The sequence below is a fragment of the Vulpes lagopus genome, chromosome X, assembly GCF_018345385.1.
Source record: "Vulpes lagopus strain Blue_001 chromosome X, ASM1834538v1, whole genome shotgun sequence".
NCBI classification, from domain to species: domain Eukaryota; kingdom Metazoa; phylum Chordata; class Mammalia; order Carnivora; family Canidae; genus Vulpes; species Vulpes lagopus.
The window spans coordinates 36,243,274-36,259,724 of NC_054848.1; the positions used below are offsets into that span (position 1 = coordinate 36,243,274).

General features: G+C 37.3%; 1 protein-coding gene across 8 annotated transcripts in view; it reads right to left on the bottom strand.

The window, feature by feature from the left end:
• CASK (calcium/calmodulin dependent serine protein kinase) overlaps window positions 1-16,451 on the bottom strand; it is a 345,585-nt gene that overhangs the window by 177,694 nt on the left and 151,440 nt on the right. For all 8 annotated transcript variants that reach the window (XM_041740867.1, XM_041740864.1, XM_041740872.1 and 5 more), the window contains exon 4: window positions 2,539-2,616. In XM_041740867.1, coding sequence (XP_041596801.1) covers window positions 2,539-2,616 — 78 coding nt within the window. The remainder of the gene's footprint in view (window positions 1-2,538; window positions 2,617-16,451) is intronic.

The following is a 16,451-nucleotide window of genomic DNA, read 5'->3' on the forward strand; positions in this document are numbered from 1 at the left end:
TCTACTCTCCCAGTCATGACTCTGGCAGGCTGTGCACGTGAACAGTGTGCAAGCAGAATAAAAAGAGAAGCAAAATCTACCCACACAGCCTAGAATTGCTGACTAAATTTTAATTAGAAAGCTTCATTTTCATGACTCATCACAGTAGCCTATACTTTCAGAGAAACTTCGCAATACATAAGTTTGCCTGTAAGGATCGGGAATGAGGACAACTTAGGGGAAGGAAAGAACTGGCCTGCAAACCACTGACTTCTGATGGAAGGCTCCATTTCCATGGTGGTGGAGGAAAAGAGGGGAGGAGACTCTAGGTAAAGAGATTAACTAATGCTCCTGCTAAGCAGAAGAGACCTTATCCCTGAAATGCTCTTAAAAGAATGTGCCTGGCTAAGGATTACCTATGGTAAATGGAACCTGGGATCTTTGAGGTATGGCTGACTTCCTAGAGAAGGTCATGGAAGCTATACAACACCCTGAGGCTTGGTACAATGGAGATGTCTCGTAATTGCAATGCTCCCTTCTGTGTGTGGGATACCACAAACCTCATGTAGAGACCTCATATACTCTGGGCCAGAGGTGCATTTCTGAGGTGGGAAGCTGCCCTTGAAAATCCAGACCTCTCTGTTTCAGCTGAGCCTTTTGATTGTATCGTTGTAATTATTTAGTAAAGCTTGGTACTAGGTAAGAACATCACTCTGGTTTGTTAAGAGTTTGATTTGATAATCTGATTATGTTAGCATATTCCACAACTCATCATTCTTGAAAGAACAGAGGTAATCACTAATTGGGTTGTAAGGATTGTATGCAGTTTTATTTTATGCCATGCTTTGCTGCTTCTTTTGAAGCTCAGCCAGTTGGAGAAAAACATTATCAATTTGATTACTTGGTGCCTCGGAGTCTTCTTGCAGTTGGTCTCACTAGAATACTGATACAAGCTAAATTTCCCAACAATGAATCACACAATCAGAGAGGAGGAGGGAAGGTCTGAAGTCATCTGGTTGAATGCTCTACAACCAAAGGAAGGCTCTACATACCCTTGTTGTATGGTTACTGATCCTCTGCAAAAGGGGACATGCCTAATACTACTTTGTGAGGATGCCCCTCCCTGCCTTTTGTAATTTTTAGGAAGGGTGTTTAATTGTGCCTAATTTCTCTTTTTTGCAGTGTCATCTACTGGTCCCAAGGCTACTCTTTACTGTACCATTCTGGAAAGTTCCTTTCATTTCACTGTATGGCATCACCTCTACATAGGACTATTCTCCTTATCCTGACACCTAGGCCAGTGGCACAGACAGGCTCAAAGTTGAGGAAAAGCCGCATGGATGAGTGGGGAACACAGTAAAAGTGGTACCGGTTTAGTATTAACCCCGACAGCACACGTGCCAGGTACCCAAAGTGTTACCGTGGTTCAAATGGACAAAAGGCATCTTACTTCATCAAGCTTCACTGTTTTATAAAAATCAGAATTTTTAGTTTTCACTACTTGATGCTGCTGTTGAAAGAGATTAAGATGGGAAAGTACAAAAGGCAGGGTGCTTCAAATTCTTGAAGTATAAACAATGATAAGTATAAACAATGATACACAAGGACCTGAGAGTTTCATTTAGTTGGATAAAGTGATTTACCGCTGTATCATAAGAAGAATCAAGAATGCATGGTCTATTTTGGTATTAAAGAATGCTTTTAAATTCTGAAGCAGAATACAGAATAAAAATTTTAAATTGTACGAAATTTTAATTTGATACGAACTCAAAACTAATAGAAAAATGGGATTAAGAAAGCCTGTTAGAGCTGTAGGTTTGAATCCTTCAACATATTATGGTTGGTGACTAAGCAGATCCCATGTATTAAAAAGACAACCCACCAAAGTCGGTATTTATGATATGATTGAATGCCACCAAGGCAGAAAGTTATACTGCTCTAAATCTATGAGCAAGTGGCCTGGTGCATGGCCCCTGTGATTGTTCAACTTTACTCCTTATTTTGAGCTATTAGTTCTTCACAACAATTTGACTTAGAACAACGGCCACCATTTGCTTGGCCTGAAGATCACACACTGGCCTGAAGCAAATATATTTAGCAGGAAAACTGTGCTTTTATTTTTATTCCTTCTACTGTTCTGGGCATTTCATCAGATTAACCAGTCACATAACAATCTGCTATCACTAAAAGGCAGAGTAAAGAACTAATAAGGCACATCTGCCCAAAACACACAAAAATCCAAATTTGCATCTTCTTAATTCTTGAGCTATGAAATATCTCCTGGAATTAAAGTCATCAGAAATGGGAAACATAGCAGTACTATGTTGAGCTGTAAACCTGTATTAATAGATAAATTAATTGTTCAGTATTTTGCATTTCCAGTCATTACTTTGGTCCCACTAACGCACACTAAAACTGACATGCTCCTTGTAGGAAAGAGTGGCAGTATGCTCATCATCAGTTCAAAAAGCAGGTCACTTCATATGATTTCTTTGTCATTTCCTTCTTTTATTTCTGCCTTGACCTCTGGGGAGTCAATACGAATGATGAATGACTTACCTGGCTACAGCTTCACTGTAAACAAAACCAGCATCAGCTCGCTTTACGATTTCAAAACACAGATCTGCTCCATCCATACTGTGGAGAAATGTGAAAAAGAATGTAAGAAGAAATTGCAGGAAGAAAATACTGAAACGGAATACACTATAATAAAGTTATTAGTTGGCTTACAACTAATGATTCCAATAAGTTATTTAAATCTCCTTTCTTTTGATGAAAAATAGACAAATTAGAAAGGAGATTATAACCATCTTAACACTGAAAATCTACATGGAAAGAAATACAAAGAACAAACAAATGGTAGCATCAAATAGCATAAGGTGTAGAAAACTGGCCATCAATTTCCTGTAAGTTATCACAACAAAAAGTCTCAGAAAAGGGCAATGCTGGGGATTATGGGCATATTTTTGAGTCAAGTTCCAAAATTACTTGTACCTAGCCACATCACGTAATATTTTAAGAATCCAACAAGGATTCTAAAATATTTTGCTATAGTTATCACCACTAACTGGGAATTCAGGCTACATACTGTAGAAGGAAAAAAATAGCTAATTCATAATTTATTTTGGCTTATATTTCCATTACCAAAGTCAATGGCCACAAACATATTCTTTTTTTTTTCAATACAAACATATTCTAGCAAACTGATGTGTTGGTGACAGAATAATACTATCTTGCCCCAAACTTAAAAGTGGTTTTCTTTTCTAGTTCTTAGCAGATCAGTAAGGTCTGTTGCTGTGTCAGCCACACCTTGCCTCTTCTTCCTATTCTAGCTGATGGCTCTTCAAGAATACCTCGCTCTCTAGACAGGCCAGTCTTATTACTATTCCCTGAACATTTTCTTTCTTTTTTGGCATATGTTTCTGCATATATTGTTCCCCATATTCAAAATCTACCTTAATCCAAGGTCCCATTCCAATCCCACCTCTCCAGAAAGCCCCCTCGGTGGATTACCAGCTACATTAAGGCTTTCATTTGTTTAAATTCTATAACCCTATATGTCCATATCATAACATTTGACACACACATTTAGCATTTACATACATACATATATACATATATATGAAACATTGCAGATTATATCTATTAATGAAATTATTCAAATATTAAGTTAGCCAACATCTTCATAATGCTTTCAGGCTTATGAAATGTTTTCAAATCCAATATTTCATTCATTCACTTATTCAGTAGCTCAGACTCCAGTATATCTGCTGTAGCTATTACACTGAGGAAACAGACTTCTAGAAGAGAAAGTAAAGAAACTATTCATTACTATTACTAATAATTACTAATTAGGTATTAATAATCATTATTAATTAATTGCTATTCACCAAGCAAAATGGGAAACGCTCCTTGTTATATTTTCATTCTTATAGTCACCCCATGATGTCAGCATTCTTTTCATTCTCAATTTCCCTAAGTAAGTAGAGAAGTATGTGACAGAGATACAAATCAAATCTGTATCTATATTCAATGCTCTTCCCATTATCTTTAGCTACACCTATTGGGTGTGCAAGGAGCAAATGCACATATTCAAGCTCAACAGTTCAACAACAGTGTAAAGTCCTAAGAACAAGTATGCTTTATACTTTCAACATATTCCCACCCAATACCCAGCAGAAGACTGAGCACACAGTAAATATTTAATGAATAACTGACTATATTATTTAAAACTTGGTGTGGTTTTATATAAAAGAAAACATTTTCACATTTATACAAGGCTTTGCAACACTTTCATAGTTTCTAATTCACAGCTAATTAAACATTTTCCAAAGTCAAATAGGATTCTTCTTAGTAAAAAAAATCTTTGTGATGGCATAGTCTACTCTCAAGTATGGTAGTGACCACTTTCCACCATCAGAAATAAAGCCCAAATGAATGTGGTCACACACCTTGTGAACAATCCTGATCACTTGTTAGAGTACAAGTCCTTTAAGCGGAGTTGTACTTGTCCTGTAGAGGGGGCATATACAATAACACTTTTGATACACTCCTGGAAAATATTTAACATATTCTACTGCCCCCACTAATTGTGAAAGTGTTCTTTCCTCTCTACCCTGCCTCCACTAGGATGACTATGCCTTTTTAATCTTTGCCATCCAGATAAGAGGGGGGAAAAGTCATGATTGCTTTAATTTGCATTTCCTTGATTACTAAGAGGGTGAATATTTTTTATTTCTTTGTATTGTGGGGAGGAAATAAATACTATTTTTTTAATAAATTAATTTTTTATTGGTGTTCAATTTGCCAACATACAGAATAACACCCAGTGCTCATCTCGTCAAGTGTCCCCCTCAGTGCCCGTCACCCATTCACCCCCACCCCCCGCCCTCCTCCCCTTCCACCACCCCTAGTTCATTTCCCAGAGTTAGGAGTCTTTATGTTCTGTCTCCCTTTCTGATATTTCCCACACATTTCTTCTCCCTTCCCTTATATTCCCTTTCACTATTATTTATATTCCCCAAATGAATGAGGACTGTTTGTCCTTCTCTGATTGACTTAAGCGGGCTGCGGTTTAAGCTGGTGGCTTGATCTCTAGGAGCACTAAAAGACCCCTCACAGTGAGGGAATTACAGCTTTTGTTTAGGCGATTTCCTTTTTAATTGTGAAATGTGAGGATGAGTACTACTCAGCTCAGATGAGAGAGGAGTTAGGCAAAGGACAGTTGAATTGATTGCACCACCAAGCAATAAGAATCTGGGAGCTCTCCTGAGAGCTGGAAGACAACTTTTTGGAGGTACCTGGAAGAGGGAAAAAAGGAATCTTGGAGGTAGCAGGCAGTCAAGTGGTGAGAGGCCAATGCCTACTAAGAGAACCAGTCAGTGAGAAACAACTGGAAATTATTTACTGCCCTATAATTATCAGCATGGATCAGTTCATTTTTTTCTGGTCATATCTGAAATACTAGTATTTGAAATGACAGTCTCTACAAATGCACAGACACACGTATTTTCAGGTTTCTACTCTCTCCCATTGATCTTCTCTTTTATCTAGTATCAAACCATTTTTATCAAACCATACTGTAATAGTGTTTTTTATTTTATTTTTGTTTTAGGCAAGCTCCATGTCCAACATGGGGCTTGAACGCATGACCCTAAAATCAAGTGTCACATGTTCTACCAACTGAGCCAGCCAAGGCACCTCTGTAAGAGCACATTTTAACATTTGGAAAAATAAGTCATTTCATTATTATTCTTCATCAACATTTTCTTGTGAATTTTTCCTCCCTGCTGAACTTTAAAATGTGTTAAATGCTAAAAATCGTTAATATTTTGGCTGAGATAGTATTATATTTATAGGTTAATGTCTAGACATTAACATTTTTCTCATATTCTCATCTATGAATGTGATATGCTCTCCATTTCCTTTCATGTCTCTATGTTGTAGTTTTAAGATTTTCTTCATATTAGCTCCAAATATTGATTATTGGGTTTTTTCTCCCAGTACACTTTTGGTGGCTCTTATAAATGGGATCTTTTGGTCATTGTACATTTTTAATACAATGGTTCACAACTGGGGATACCAAACAAAATCACCTGTGTAACTTTTTAAATATATGGCCATATTCTCTGAGGGGCTAGTCTGAAAGTCAGTCATCACTGCAACAGTAGTCTTCTATTATGAAAGTTGTTTGATTAGTTATTTGTAATTCTGATGTTAAAGTAAAAGGGGCAATTCATTAATTTTTAATTTTATGAGATACAGAGAAACTGAAATACTATTTCCACAAATTTCACTTATCATGGATCTTTAAAAAATATATATTCATAATACAAACCTGATTAACAACTTTGAACAAAAAGTTTGATGTCCTCAAATCTTTGATAATCTTTATTTGCTAATACTTAAGGCAAGCATTACAGCTTCTTTTATTTCAAGCTTTTCTCTTTGCTTCTCATGTTAAAGTGTTTCTGGGGCTGCCAAGAAGCTTCAAAAAGTGTGTTCTAAATTTCTTTGTTTGGTTCTACTCTGAGGGAATAAAATAAGAAGGAGGAAACCCCTGCTTTAAAGAGTATGGGGCGGGGGGGCAGCCCTGGTGGCGCAGCAGTTTAGCGCCGACTGCAGCCTGGGGTATGATCCTGGAGACCTGGGATTGAGTCCCACATTGGGCTTCCTGAATGGAGCCTGCTTCTCCCTCTCTGCCTGTGTCTCTGCCTCTCTCTCGCTCTCTCTGAATGAATAAATAAATAAATCTTAAAAAGAATAAAGAGTATGGGGAATGCCTCTAACCTCTATGCAGAGAGAAACTATGGGAGGTTGACTTTTACTTGTGAAAAGTGGTGGGATCACGAATGATCTTAGCTGTCCCTTCCTACTGTCTGTCTGAAATTTTTAACATTTTACACTAAACATGCATTACTTATATAATTAGAAAATTTTCCAAACAAATATGCCAAACAAAACAAATCACAGGTCTAGAGGCACAATGTATGGCTAGTCGTATGTTGAAGGGATTAGAATATGCCATCCCAAAATATGCCACTTTGGCAGAGGAGTAGTTTGAGCTGAAGGCAATTGAAAAACAGCAGAGGAAGAACTCTCTGCTCTCCTCCATTCTGCCTAGAAACAGGGCTCAAATTTACCTTTGTAAAGATGTTCCCCTCTAGTTACTAGGAAGAGAACTACTCTCATCTATATAACAAACTTGACCAAACAACTCTTACAGACCATACATTTCTTAGTCGCCTACCCACAACTCACCTCCAACGTGAGACACCCAAACTACAAACTAACCCCCCTTCCCATGTCTAGTCTCTTCATACTTTATTACTGTTTATTAAAATGATATGTAAGTGTCTGGGTTTAACTACCTTTTTGTGGTTTTCACTTTTTCCCCAGTAAGGCTGTCCCGCAGCCCCACTGAGTCCTGCCATGTGCAGACAAAATAAAAAAAGCTTTATTTTCTCCTATCAAAGTCTTGTGTTGGTCAGTTTAATTCACAGATCCAGTAACTTAATCTAAGGGAGTAAAGGTTTTTTCCTTTTCTATGATGTGTTTTCTGTAAAAGCAGAAAAAGAGGGAGCTTGTCGGAGACTCACACTGGATCAGACGAAGAAGTGCTTCTCAACTGTGGTGAGGAACCAGTTTTTTCCCCCCCCTCAGGTATATTATTAATTGGTATTTTTATAAAATATAAAATCATATGCTTTGATTTCACAGCAATGTCAAATTGCTCTAACAGCTTCTAAATGTTTACTCTCAATTTCTGTATTTATCTCATTATAGACTGGTAACAGTTGGTAGATTGGAATTCATCAGCAAACTTCTTTGAGGAACACTGTAAAGGCCAGACTAAATTTGAATTTCCCTGACCAGCATTTCCTCTGAAGGTGACAAAAACAACTATAGAACTGGATGAAATTTAAAAAAAAATTTTTAAGCTTAAAGAATTAACAGTATAGTGAGTGAAAAACTATCTAGTGGTGGGGGGGTAGTTTTGAGCTCAGAGGTGTACAAGAGCTGCTTCTGCCCTCAGGGTAGGCAGCAGGCCAGGAAAAGGAGCCAGCCATGGAAGGGGTAGGGGTGCATATTTGAGGAATTCTGAAGAATGGAGGAGGCAGACTGACAGGGTGGGTCCTGACCCTGGGAGGGTCAGATGTCAGATTGACAGGGTCCAACTGCTTTTTCACTACTATGGTGATCCAAGAGGAAAGACAGAGCCTTTCTTTTGCCTACCCCAGAGGAGCCCGTCAAAGGCTAAGGACCTGATAAAACACCCCATGCTCTGGGCTGGGGTGATAAAGAGCTTTATTTTGAAAAGCAGGGTAAAGAATATATTATGGTACATCTTATACTAGTAGCATAGAAAAATCCCAATGTCTACCACGAAGAGAAAAGCTCCACTTAAAAACTTCAGCAAGGATCAACACGTTATTTTAAAAAAAGTGACACCATAGATTTTAAAAAAGCAAATAGAAATTTCTGAATTAAAAAACCTAATGCCAAAATTAAGAACCTAAGCAGATTAGGTAGTTAAAGAGAAAAACTAGTGAACCAGAAGATGTAGTCAGACTGAAGCATGGAGAGACAAAACATGGAAAATATGAAAGTGAGGGTAAGAAAGGATTACAGTAAGAGGGTCAGCATCTATTTTTATTGTAGTTTCAAAAGTAAAAAGAAGGGTACCTGACTGGCTCAGTTGGGTGGAACGTGCAACTCTTGATCATGGGGTCTTAAGTTCGAGCCCCACATTAGGTGTAGAGATTACTAATGGATAGATAAATAGATAAATAAGTACATAAAAAGTGAAAAGAAAATGTAGCAGAAGGAATACTGAAAATATAATGTCTGATAATAACCCAGAAATGATTAAAGATCTCAGTAAACACCAAACAGTAAAGAAATCCATAGTTAGACACACATCTGTGAAAACTGCAGAAACCAAAGAAAACCTCAAAAACAGTGAAAGAAAAGAACAGACTGTGGGACCCAAGGAATTTAACAAAAATCCTCTACCCCTGGACAAGCAGAGCAGGACTAATTCCATTTTGTGCCATCTCATGTATAACCCCCACATGACCTGCTTATTGCTTAAGGCACTCCCCCACCCTAGTCAAGCCGCTGAGCACACCCTTACCAGCTCATATAGGAATGCGGAACCCCAACCACCAAAGAATGTAAACCCCACCTTTTACCCACCAAACCTGTGTGCCAATTCTGACCAGAATGATAGGCTAGTTCAAACGGTCACTATAGGGTAAATTGTAAATCAATTGGCCACCTGTGTGCGGACCGACATGACTGTACAACTTTCTGTGTGTGTTACAATCTCATTGGCCACTGGCCCTGCTACACCAGTTAAGACTGCTACACCTCTTAGCCTAGGGGTCCACGTCCCTGCTCCGCTGTGTCACTTGGACCCAAGCTCGAGCTTGCAAATAAACCCTCATGCGCTTGCATCAGTGTCGGCTCCTTGGTGGTTTCTCGGATACGCAATCTTGGGCACAACACAGACTTTTAGGCTGATGGCTGCCTTCTCAATGGCAACAGTAGAAGCCAGAATACAGTAGAAAGGAATCTTAAAATCAAATTAGCTGCCAACCTAAAATTCTCTTCTCACCAAAAAACCCCTTAAAAAATAAAGGTGAACAAATTTCTTTCAGAAAAGCAAGGAAACCAAGAGAATTTGTCAGCAGCATACCTATCCCTAAAAGAAATACAAAAGAATATTCCTCAAGTAGAAGGAAAAATGAAGTCAAATGAAAACTGAGAGATGCAGTGAAGCATGAAAAACATAAAATATGGTAACTATGTAAGTGAAACTAAATGAACAATAATTACACAAAACAATTATTTTCTCTCTCCAGAGAAAGAGACCAGGTAATATATAACTATTGAGAAAGAGGGGGAGAGAAATTGATCTTAAATAAAAATACTTGACAACAATAACATATAGGTCAAGAGGCATACTGTAATTTCTAGGACAACCACTAAGTTCTCTAATTATTTGCTGTCAGGGCCCTTTTCTACTTAAAGATCATGGAGAACCCCAAAAGGATTGTATTTATGTAGATTTTGTCTATCAATATTTGCTGCATTAAAAATTAAAATCTGGAAATGTAAAAAAGTTTAAAATGACAATAAACCAATTACATGTTAACAGAAATAATATTTTTTTCATGAAAATTATCTATTCTAAAACAAAACAAATTTAATGGGAAGAATGGAATTGCTTGATATTTCCCAAATCATTTTTGACTTCTGGTTTAATAGAAGACAGATTCTCATATCTGCTTCTACATTCAATCTGTTACAATATGTTATTTGCTTGAAGAAAATGAAGAAAATCTGGCCTCATACAGATATATAATTGGAAGAAGGAGGTCTATTTTAATAGCCCTTGCAGATATGTGAGAATATTCTTGACACTGCACCCAAGACTCAAAAAGTGGTAGTTTCTTAAAGGTAAACTGCAATGTGGATTCTGAAACCATATCAATGAACTTTTGGTATTGTGTTACATTATAATCCACTCTTCTGTCTTGTTCTTTGTTTTTTTTTTTTTTCTGTCTTGTTCTTTGAATGGATCTTTTACCTGTGGCTTGACTTTGCAACATCACATATTAGTCATCTGAAAAATACTGGTCCACTGAGTTATGCAAATTTTCTCTCTATATATATAAATATTTAAAGATTTTATTTATTTATTCATGAGAGACACAGAGAGAGTGAGAGGCAGAGACACAGCCAGAGGGAGAAGGAGCAGGCTCCATGCAGGGAACTTGAGGCGGGACTCGATCCCGGGACTCCAGAATCACACCCTGGGCCCAAGGCAGGTGCTAAACCACTGAGCCACCCAGAGACCCCCAGATTTTCTAAATATTGACACATCTCATTACATGGTATCAAAAAAAAATCCACATTCATTCATATCACCATTGATTACATTAGAAACACTCTTTAAGTCTTGGGAAGCTGTTAAGCACATCGTGGCAGATACGTTTTCCAAAATTGTAATTTTCACTTGAAAATTTGAATGTTATCATTGGTGACAACTACTGTGAGTCGTTTCCCTTGAAGCAGCAGGCTCACTTCATTTTTGATTAAATGTCTGCCATATACTCAAGTTTGAGTAACTGTGGTTTGTCTGTTAGTCATTCTTTCAAGTAAAAATGATGTTACATATGCACAAAACTCTAGTTCTACTTACAACTCAAGACATCACACAAGTGTTTTTCTGAAAACCAGTGAAATTTTAAGGCTTATAAGCACTCAGAGTATGTTTCCTAGTTGCAATAGAGTTATGTTAGAAATAAATTGACACAGTAACTAGGAAATCCCCCAAATGCTTGCTTGGAAATTGAGAAGCTCATGCTAAATAACTCTATGAATCAGAAGAGAAATCATACTGAAAATCAGAAAATATTTTAACATTGATAATGATAAAAGTACATCTAAAAATTGTGCAGGATTGAGGCATTTCATTTCAGGATTGAGGTGCTGTCATTGTTTATACCACAAATACAGAAATAGCAGAAAGGAGGAGGTGGGCCATAGGTCCAGCCTTCCAATATGAGAAGCTACTCCCCCATCACTCCTCGGCATTGGAAAAACTTTTATTGAATCAGGTAGTCCACTGTTGATGGAAAAATACACCAACACAACCTTTCTGCATGGCAACTTCATAGTGCTTGACAAAAACCTTAAAAATGGCCATGTCCGCTGACCCAGTAATTTCATTCCAAGGGAAATAATCAGGGATATTTGCCAAGTTTTAATGAGAGGGGCTTATTATAGCTATTTATAATAGGAAGAAGTATGGCTATTTATAATAGGGAGAAGTATGAAACAATCTGAATAAATGTCCAACAATAGGAGAATTGTTAAATTGTGCTAAGTCCACAGGGTAGACTATTATGCAGCCATTAAAATGATGCTGTAGAAGTATATTTATTGATATAGAAAGACGTTCATAGTATATTAAGTTGTATAAACATATATACACATATATATGCATACATATGTGTATATAGATGTACTGAAAATTTTTTAGGTATCAATAGGATGCTAAAGAGCAGATGGATATTCAAAATTTTTTGTTGTAACTTTTTGTTACTTAAACTATTTTTTTTTAATTTTTTAAATTTATTTATGATAGTCACAGAGAGAGAGAGAGGCAGAGACACAGGCAGAGGGAGAAGCAGGCTCCATGCACCAGGAGCCCGACGTGGGATTCGATCCTGGGTCTCCAGGATCGCGCCCTGGGCCAAAGGCAGGCGCCAAACCGCTGCGCCACCCAGGGATCCCCTTTTTGTTACTTAAAAAAAAAGAACAGGTACTACCACTTTTGTCACACTAAAAACAGCTCTCAATGTTAAAAAAAAAAAAAAGCAAAAATACCCCTTGAAAATGCAGCTAAAATGGTATTTGCAAAGTGGCTTATAAGTTTTTAAACTTTAAATTATTGAAATATAACAAATATTACAAATGCTGATGTAAAATATTACAAAATAAGAAAGCTAAGGTGATCTTCTATCAGGAGAAATTTTTTAAAAGAACAGTAAAGTTGAGACACCTGGGTGGCTCAGCAGTTAAAGTGCCTGCCTTCAGCCCAGGGCGTGATCCTGGAGTCCCGGGATCGAGTCCCACGTCAAGCTCCCTGCATGGAGCCTGCTTCTCCCTCTGCCTGTGTCTCTGCCTCTCTCTCTCTCTCTCTCTCTGTTCTCCCATGAATAAATAAATAAAATCTTAAAAAAAAAAAAGAACAGTAAAGTAAATCCAATGAAAGCAGAAGGAAATAATAATGAGCAGAAATTAATGAAGGAAGAAAAGAAATTAATGAAGTAAAAATAACACAGAGCAAGAACAAGGCAAAAAATAGGTTCTTTGAAAAGATTAATGAAACTGAACTGGAAAATCCCTAACGTTTGGAAATTGGACAATATACTTTTATTATACAGATCTCAGGATAAATCATTAGAAAATAAGGAAATGTCTTAGGCTGAATAACAAAATAAACCCATCAAAACTTGTAAAATGCAGGTAAAGTAGTGCTTCAGGGGGAATATACTGCTATAAACACATATATTAGGACTGAAAATTTATGAACCTCAGCTTCATCTACATCAGCTATATAAAGATCATCAAATTAAACTCAAATTAGAAGGAAATAATAGAAATTAATGAAATTGAAAACAAACATATTAGAAGGATTAGCAAAAGCTAAAAGTTGTTCCCTATGATATGATTAATCTTTGGCAAAGAATGATTTAAAAAAACAGAGAAGACACATATAGCCGCCAATATTAAGAATGAAAAAAGGAGATATTTCATATCATCCTGCAGACATTAAAAAGATAACGCTGAAACTTTAGTTTGAAAATTCACATGAAATTGACAAACTTCTCAAAAAAATAAAACTCATCAAAGTGAACACAAAAATAATTAAGAAACCTAAATAATTCTTTACTGATTAATAGAACTGAATCAGTAATTAAAAACCTTCTGGAATAGAAAACTCTAGGCCTAGATGGCATTTCTGACAAGTTCTACTGAACATTTGGAGGAGAAATAAAATAAGAACAACAGTCTCCAATTCATTTTATGAAGTTAGCTCATAACCTAGATACTAAAAGCGTTAAGGACAGCATGACAAAATTAATGGACAATCTCACTAATGAACATAGATGCAAATAACACAAACAAAAAAGCAGCAAATCAAACCCAGCAATACATAAAAATTATATCAGGACCAAGTTGGATTTATCAGAGGAATGCAACATTGGGAATTATATTAATGTAATTCTGAACACCAAGACTGACTAAAGAAGAAAAAATTAGGATAATCTCAGTAAGTGTCAAAAACACTTAAAAATTATGTATTTAAACTTTATGAAACTCTTAGATCAAGAACAAGATGAAAATGCCCACTCCAAAAACTTATATTCCACACTATTCTGGAGGTCCTAGCCAGCGCAGGAAGGGCAAGATAAAGAAATAAAATCTTGAAAAAGAAACAGATTGTCATTATTTGTAGGTGGTATAAACTGCACGTATAGACTATAGGAAATAATCTAAGGTAAAATTAGAATTAATCAGAATTTAGCAAAATTATTCTCATAAATCAGAAGAAAATTTTTTAAGAATTTTTTTAAGAATGTAGAAATAAATGTCATAAAAAGATGCACAGGATCTGAAGAGAGAAAAGTCTCATCTTTATTAAGAGAAATTAAAGAACTAAATAAGTGGAGAGAAAATTATCCTTTCCATAGACCGGAAGATTCAATATTGTAAACAGCCAGGCTTTCCCAAATTGAAGCCAAAAATTCAACGGAATTCCAATCAAAATCCTAGCAGGCTTTGTGGAAACTGTCAAGCAGAATCTAAAATGCATTTGGCACTGTAAAAGGACAAAAAGATGCAAGATATTTTGGGAAGAATAATAAGGTAGGAAGATCGGCTCTACTTGATTTCAAAATTTCAGAATATAAGCTTGGTAAGTAAGACCATGCTATCGACAGTTGGACAAACAGGACGGTAGAACACAACGGAGAGCCTGGAAACAGATCCGTGCATCTATGGATGCTTGCTTGATTTATGACAAAGAGGCAACTGGAGAGTTTGTCACAAGGATCCTCTCTTCAAATCAGAATGTAGTCGGTTGGTCATGTGGACTAGGAGACATGTGCCTGGATGGGTCATAGCAGCACTGTTCACCATAGGCACCAAATGTCAACAACCCAAATGTCCATCAGTAGTAGAATGGAGAAAGCACTGGTGTATTCACACAACAGAATACTACACAGCAATGAAGGGAAACTAACTACCGGTACACAAAGGAATTGGGGCTGAATCCTAAAGACAAAACACTGAGAGAAAGAGGCAGACAAAGCTGAACACAAATTGTATGATTTCTTTTACATATGGTTCACAAACAGAAATAAGCTTATCTTGTCATGATAAAGCTGGCATTTACTGAGTGCTTACTATGTGACAGGTGTTTTTTAAGGGCTTTACTTGCATAAATTCATTTAATGGTTACAAGAAGTCTCTGAGATAGGGGGGTCATCACTACCCCTAGTTTACTTATGAGAAAATTGAGAAACAGGAAAGCTGAAGTAATTTGCCCAAGAGATCACACAAGCTGGTAGGTGGCACACCCAAGATTCAAACTCAGGCAATTTGGCATTAGAATCCATGCATTGTCCCTGCAACAATGCTCAGGTTACAGAGAGGGAAACTTCAAACTTCTGCTTGAGGCTCTGAGTTACTTAATGGAAAAAAAGGGAGTACAACTGAGTAGGGGAAGTTATAGTGCAAGGGAGGGCTCTATACAACAGATTCATTTTCATGCCTCTTATGAGGGTGCCACGCTCTAGAATCACCAGGGGAGAGATCTTCGCAATGCAGTCTCCATCCCCATTCTCCCTGATGATACATGTGTGAATGCTGTACTACTGATATGCATTTAAATGAATTCTCTAGATTTAATAAGTTTGTCAATAAATGCTTTAATCCTGGCATATGCAAATCAATCTCCATTGATTAGGAAAAAAACTTTAATTTTCCTTTACTTTCTTCTAATTCGAGGCTCTGCTTGTGGTACTGCCTTGATGTCTTCACAAATGTCCCACAACTGTACCTTTCCCCAAGACTTTTGCTCTCTTTATGCCTCTGCTAGGGATGGCCTCTTTCCACTCCCTACGATGTCTCTTCTCTACACTGACACTGATGCCCTTCGTCAACTTTGTACAACCCTGCATGCCCACCTATTCCCATTCCCAGTGGTTTCCTCCACTAATCTCTTAGGGACCTAAGAATCTGTGCCTCTCTATGGCCATTCAGACCTAGACCATCAGTTATTATTTATTTCATGGACAGTCGCCTGTGTGTCTGCCCAGCTGGATTATGAGCAACATGAGGGCATCAACAGACCTTTCACAGTCAGCGTAACATCCCACATACTGATGGATATTTACAAATATTTGTTGGTGGTAAGTTCAGTTCTGAAAGAGAGAGGACGCATGCACACTTGATTTTTCTTCACCCTTTCCATATTCTAAACTATTTCATTTTGGGGAAGGAGTTAGTCACAATAGTGCATATTAGAGTTTCAAAGGAAGGGAATGGTACATCTTTGAGGGATTCAGATAGGTAGTAAGCAGCCCCTGAGATAGGTTTCAAAGAAGACTGGGGGTGGGGTGGGGAGAAAGAAGAAGAGAATAGGAATAAGAGGGTAGCAGCTCAAGGCATTTCTTCTGACAAGCGAATCACAGTAAGGCCAGGCGCGCTAGGAAATGAGTCTACATGTTAGGTGCGTTTGGGGTAGATTGTGGGACTACTTAAGGGACTATAATTTTAGCTCAGGTGAGCTCTCCCCTTCCACCTCTACTGTAAACTGTATGCAATCAATCTCCTGCAGTATGAACTTGGATGGAGACCAGAGAAGGGACTTACACAAGATTAACTATGTT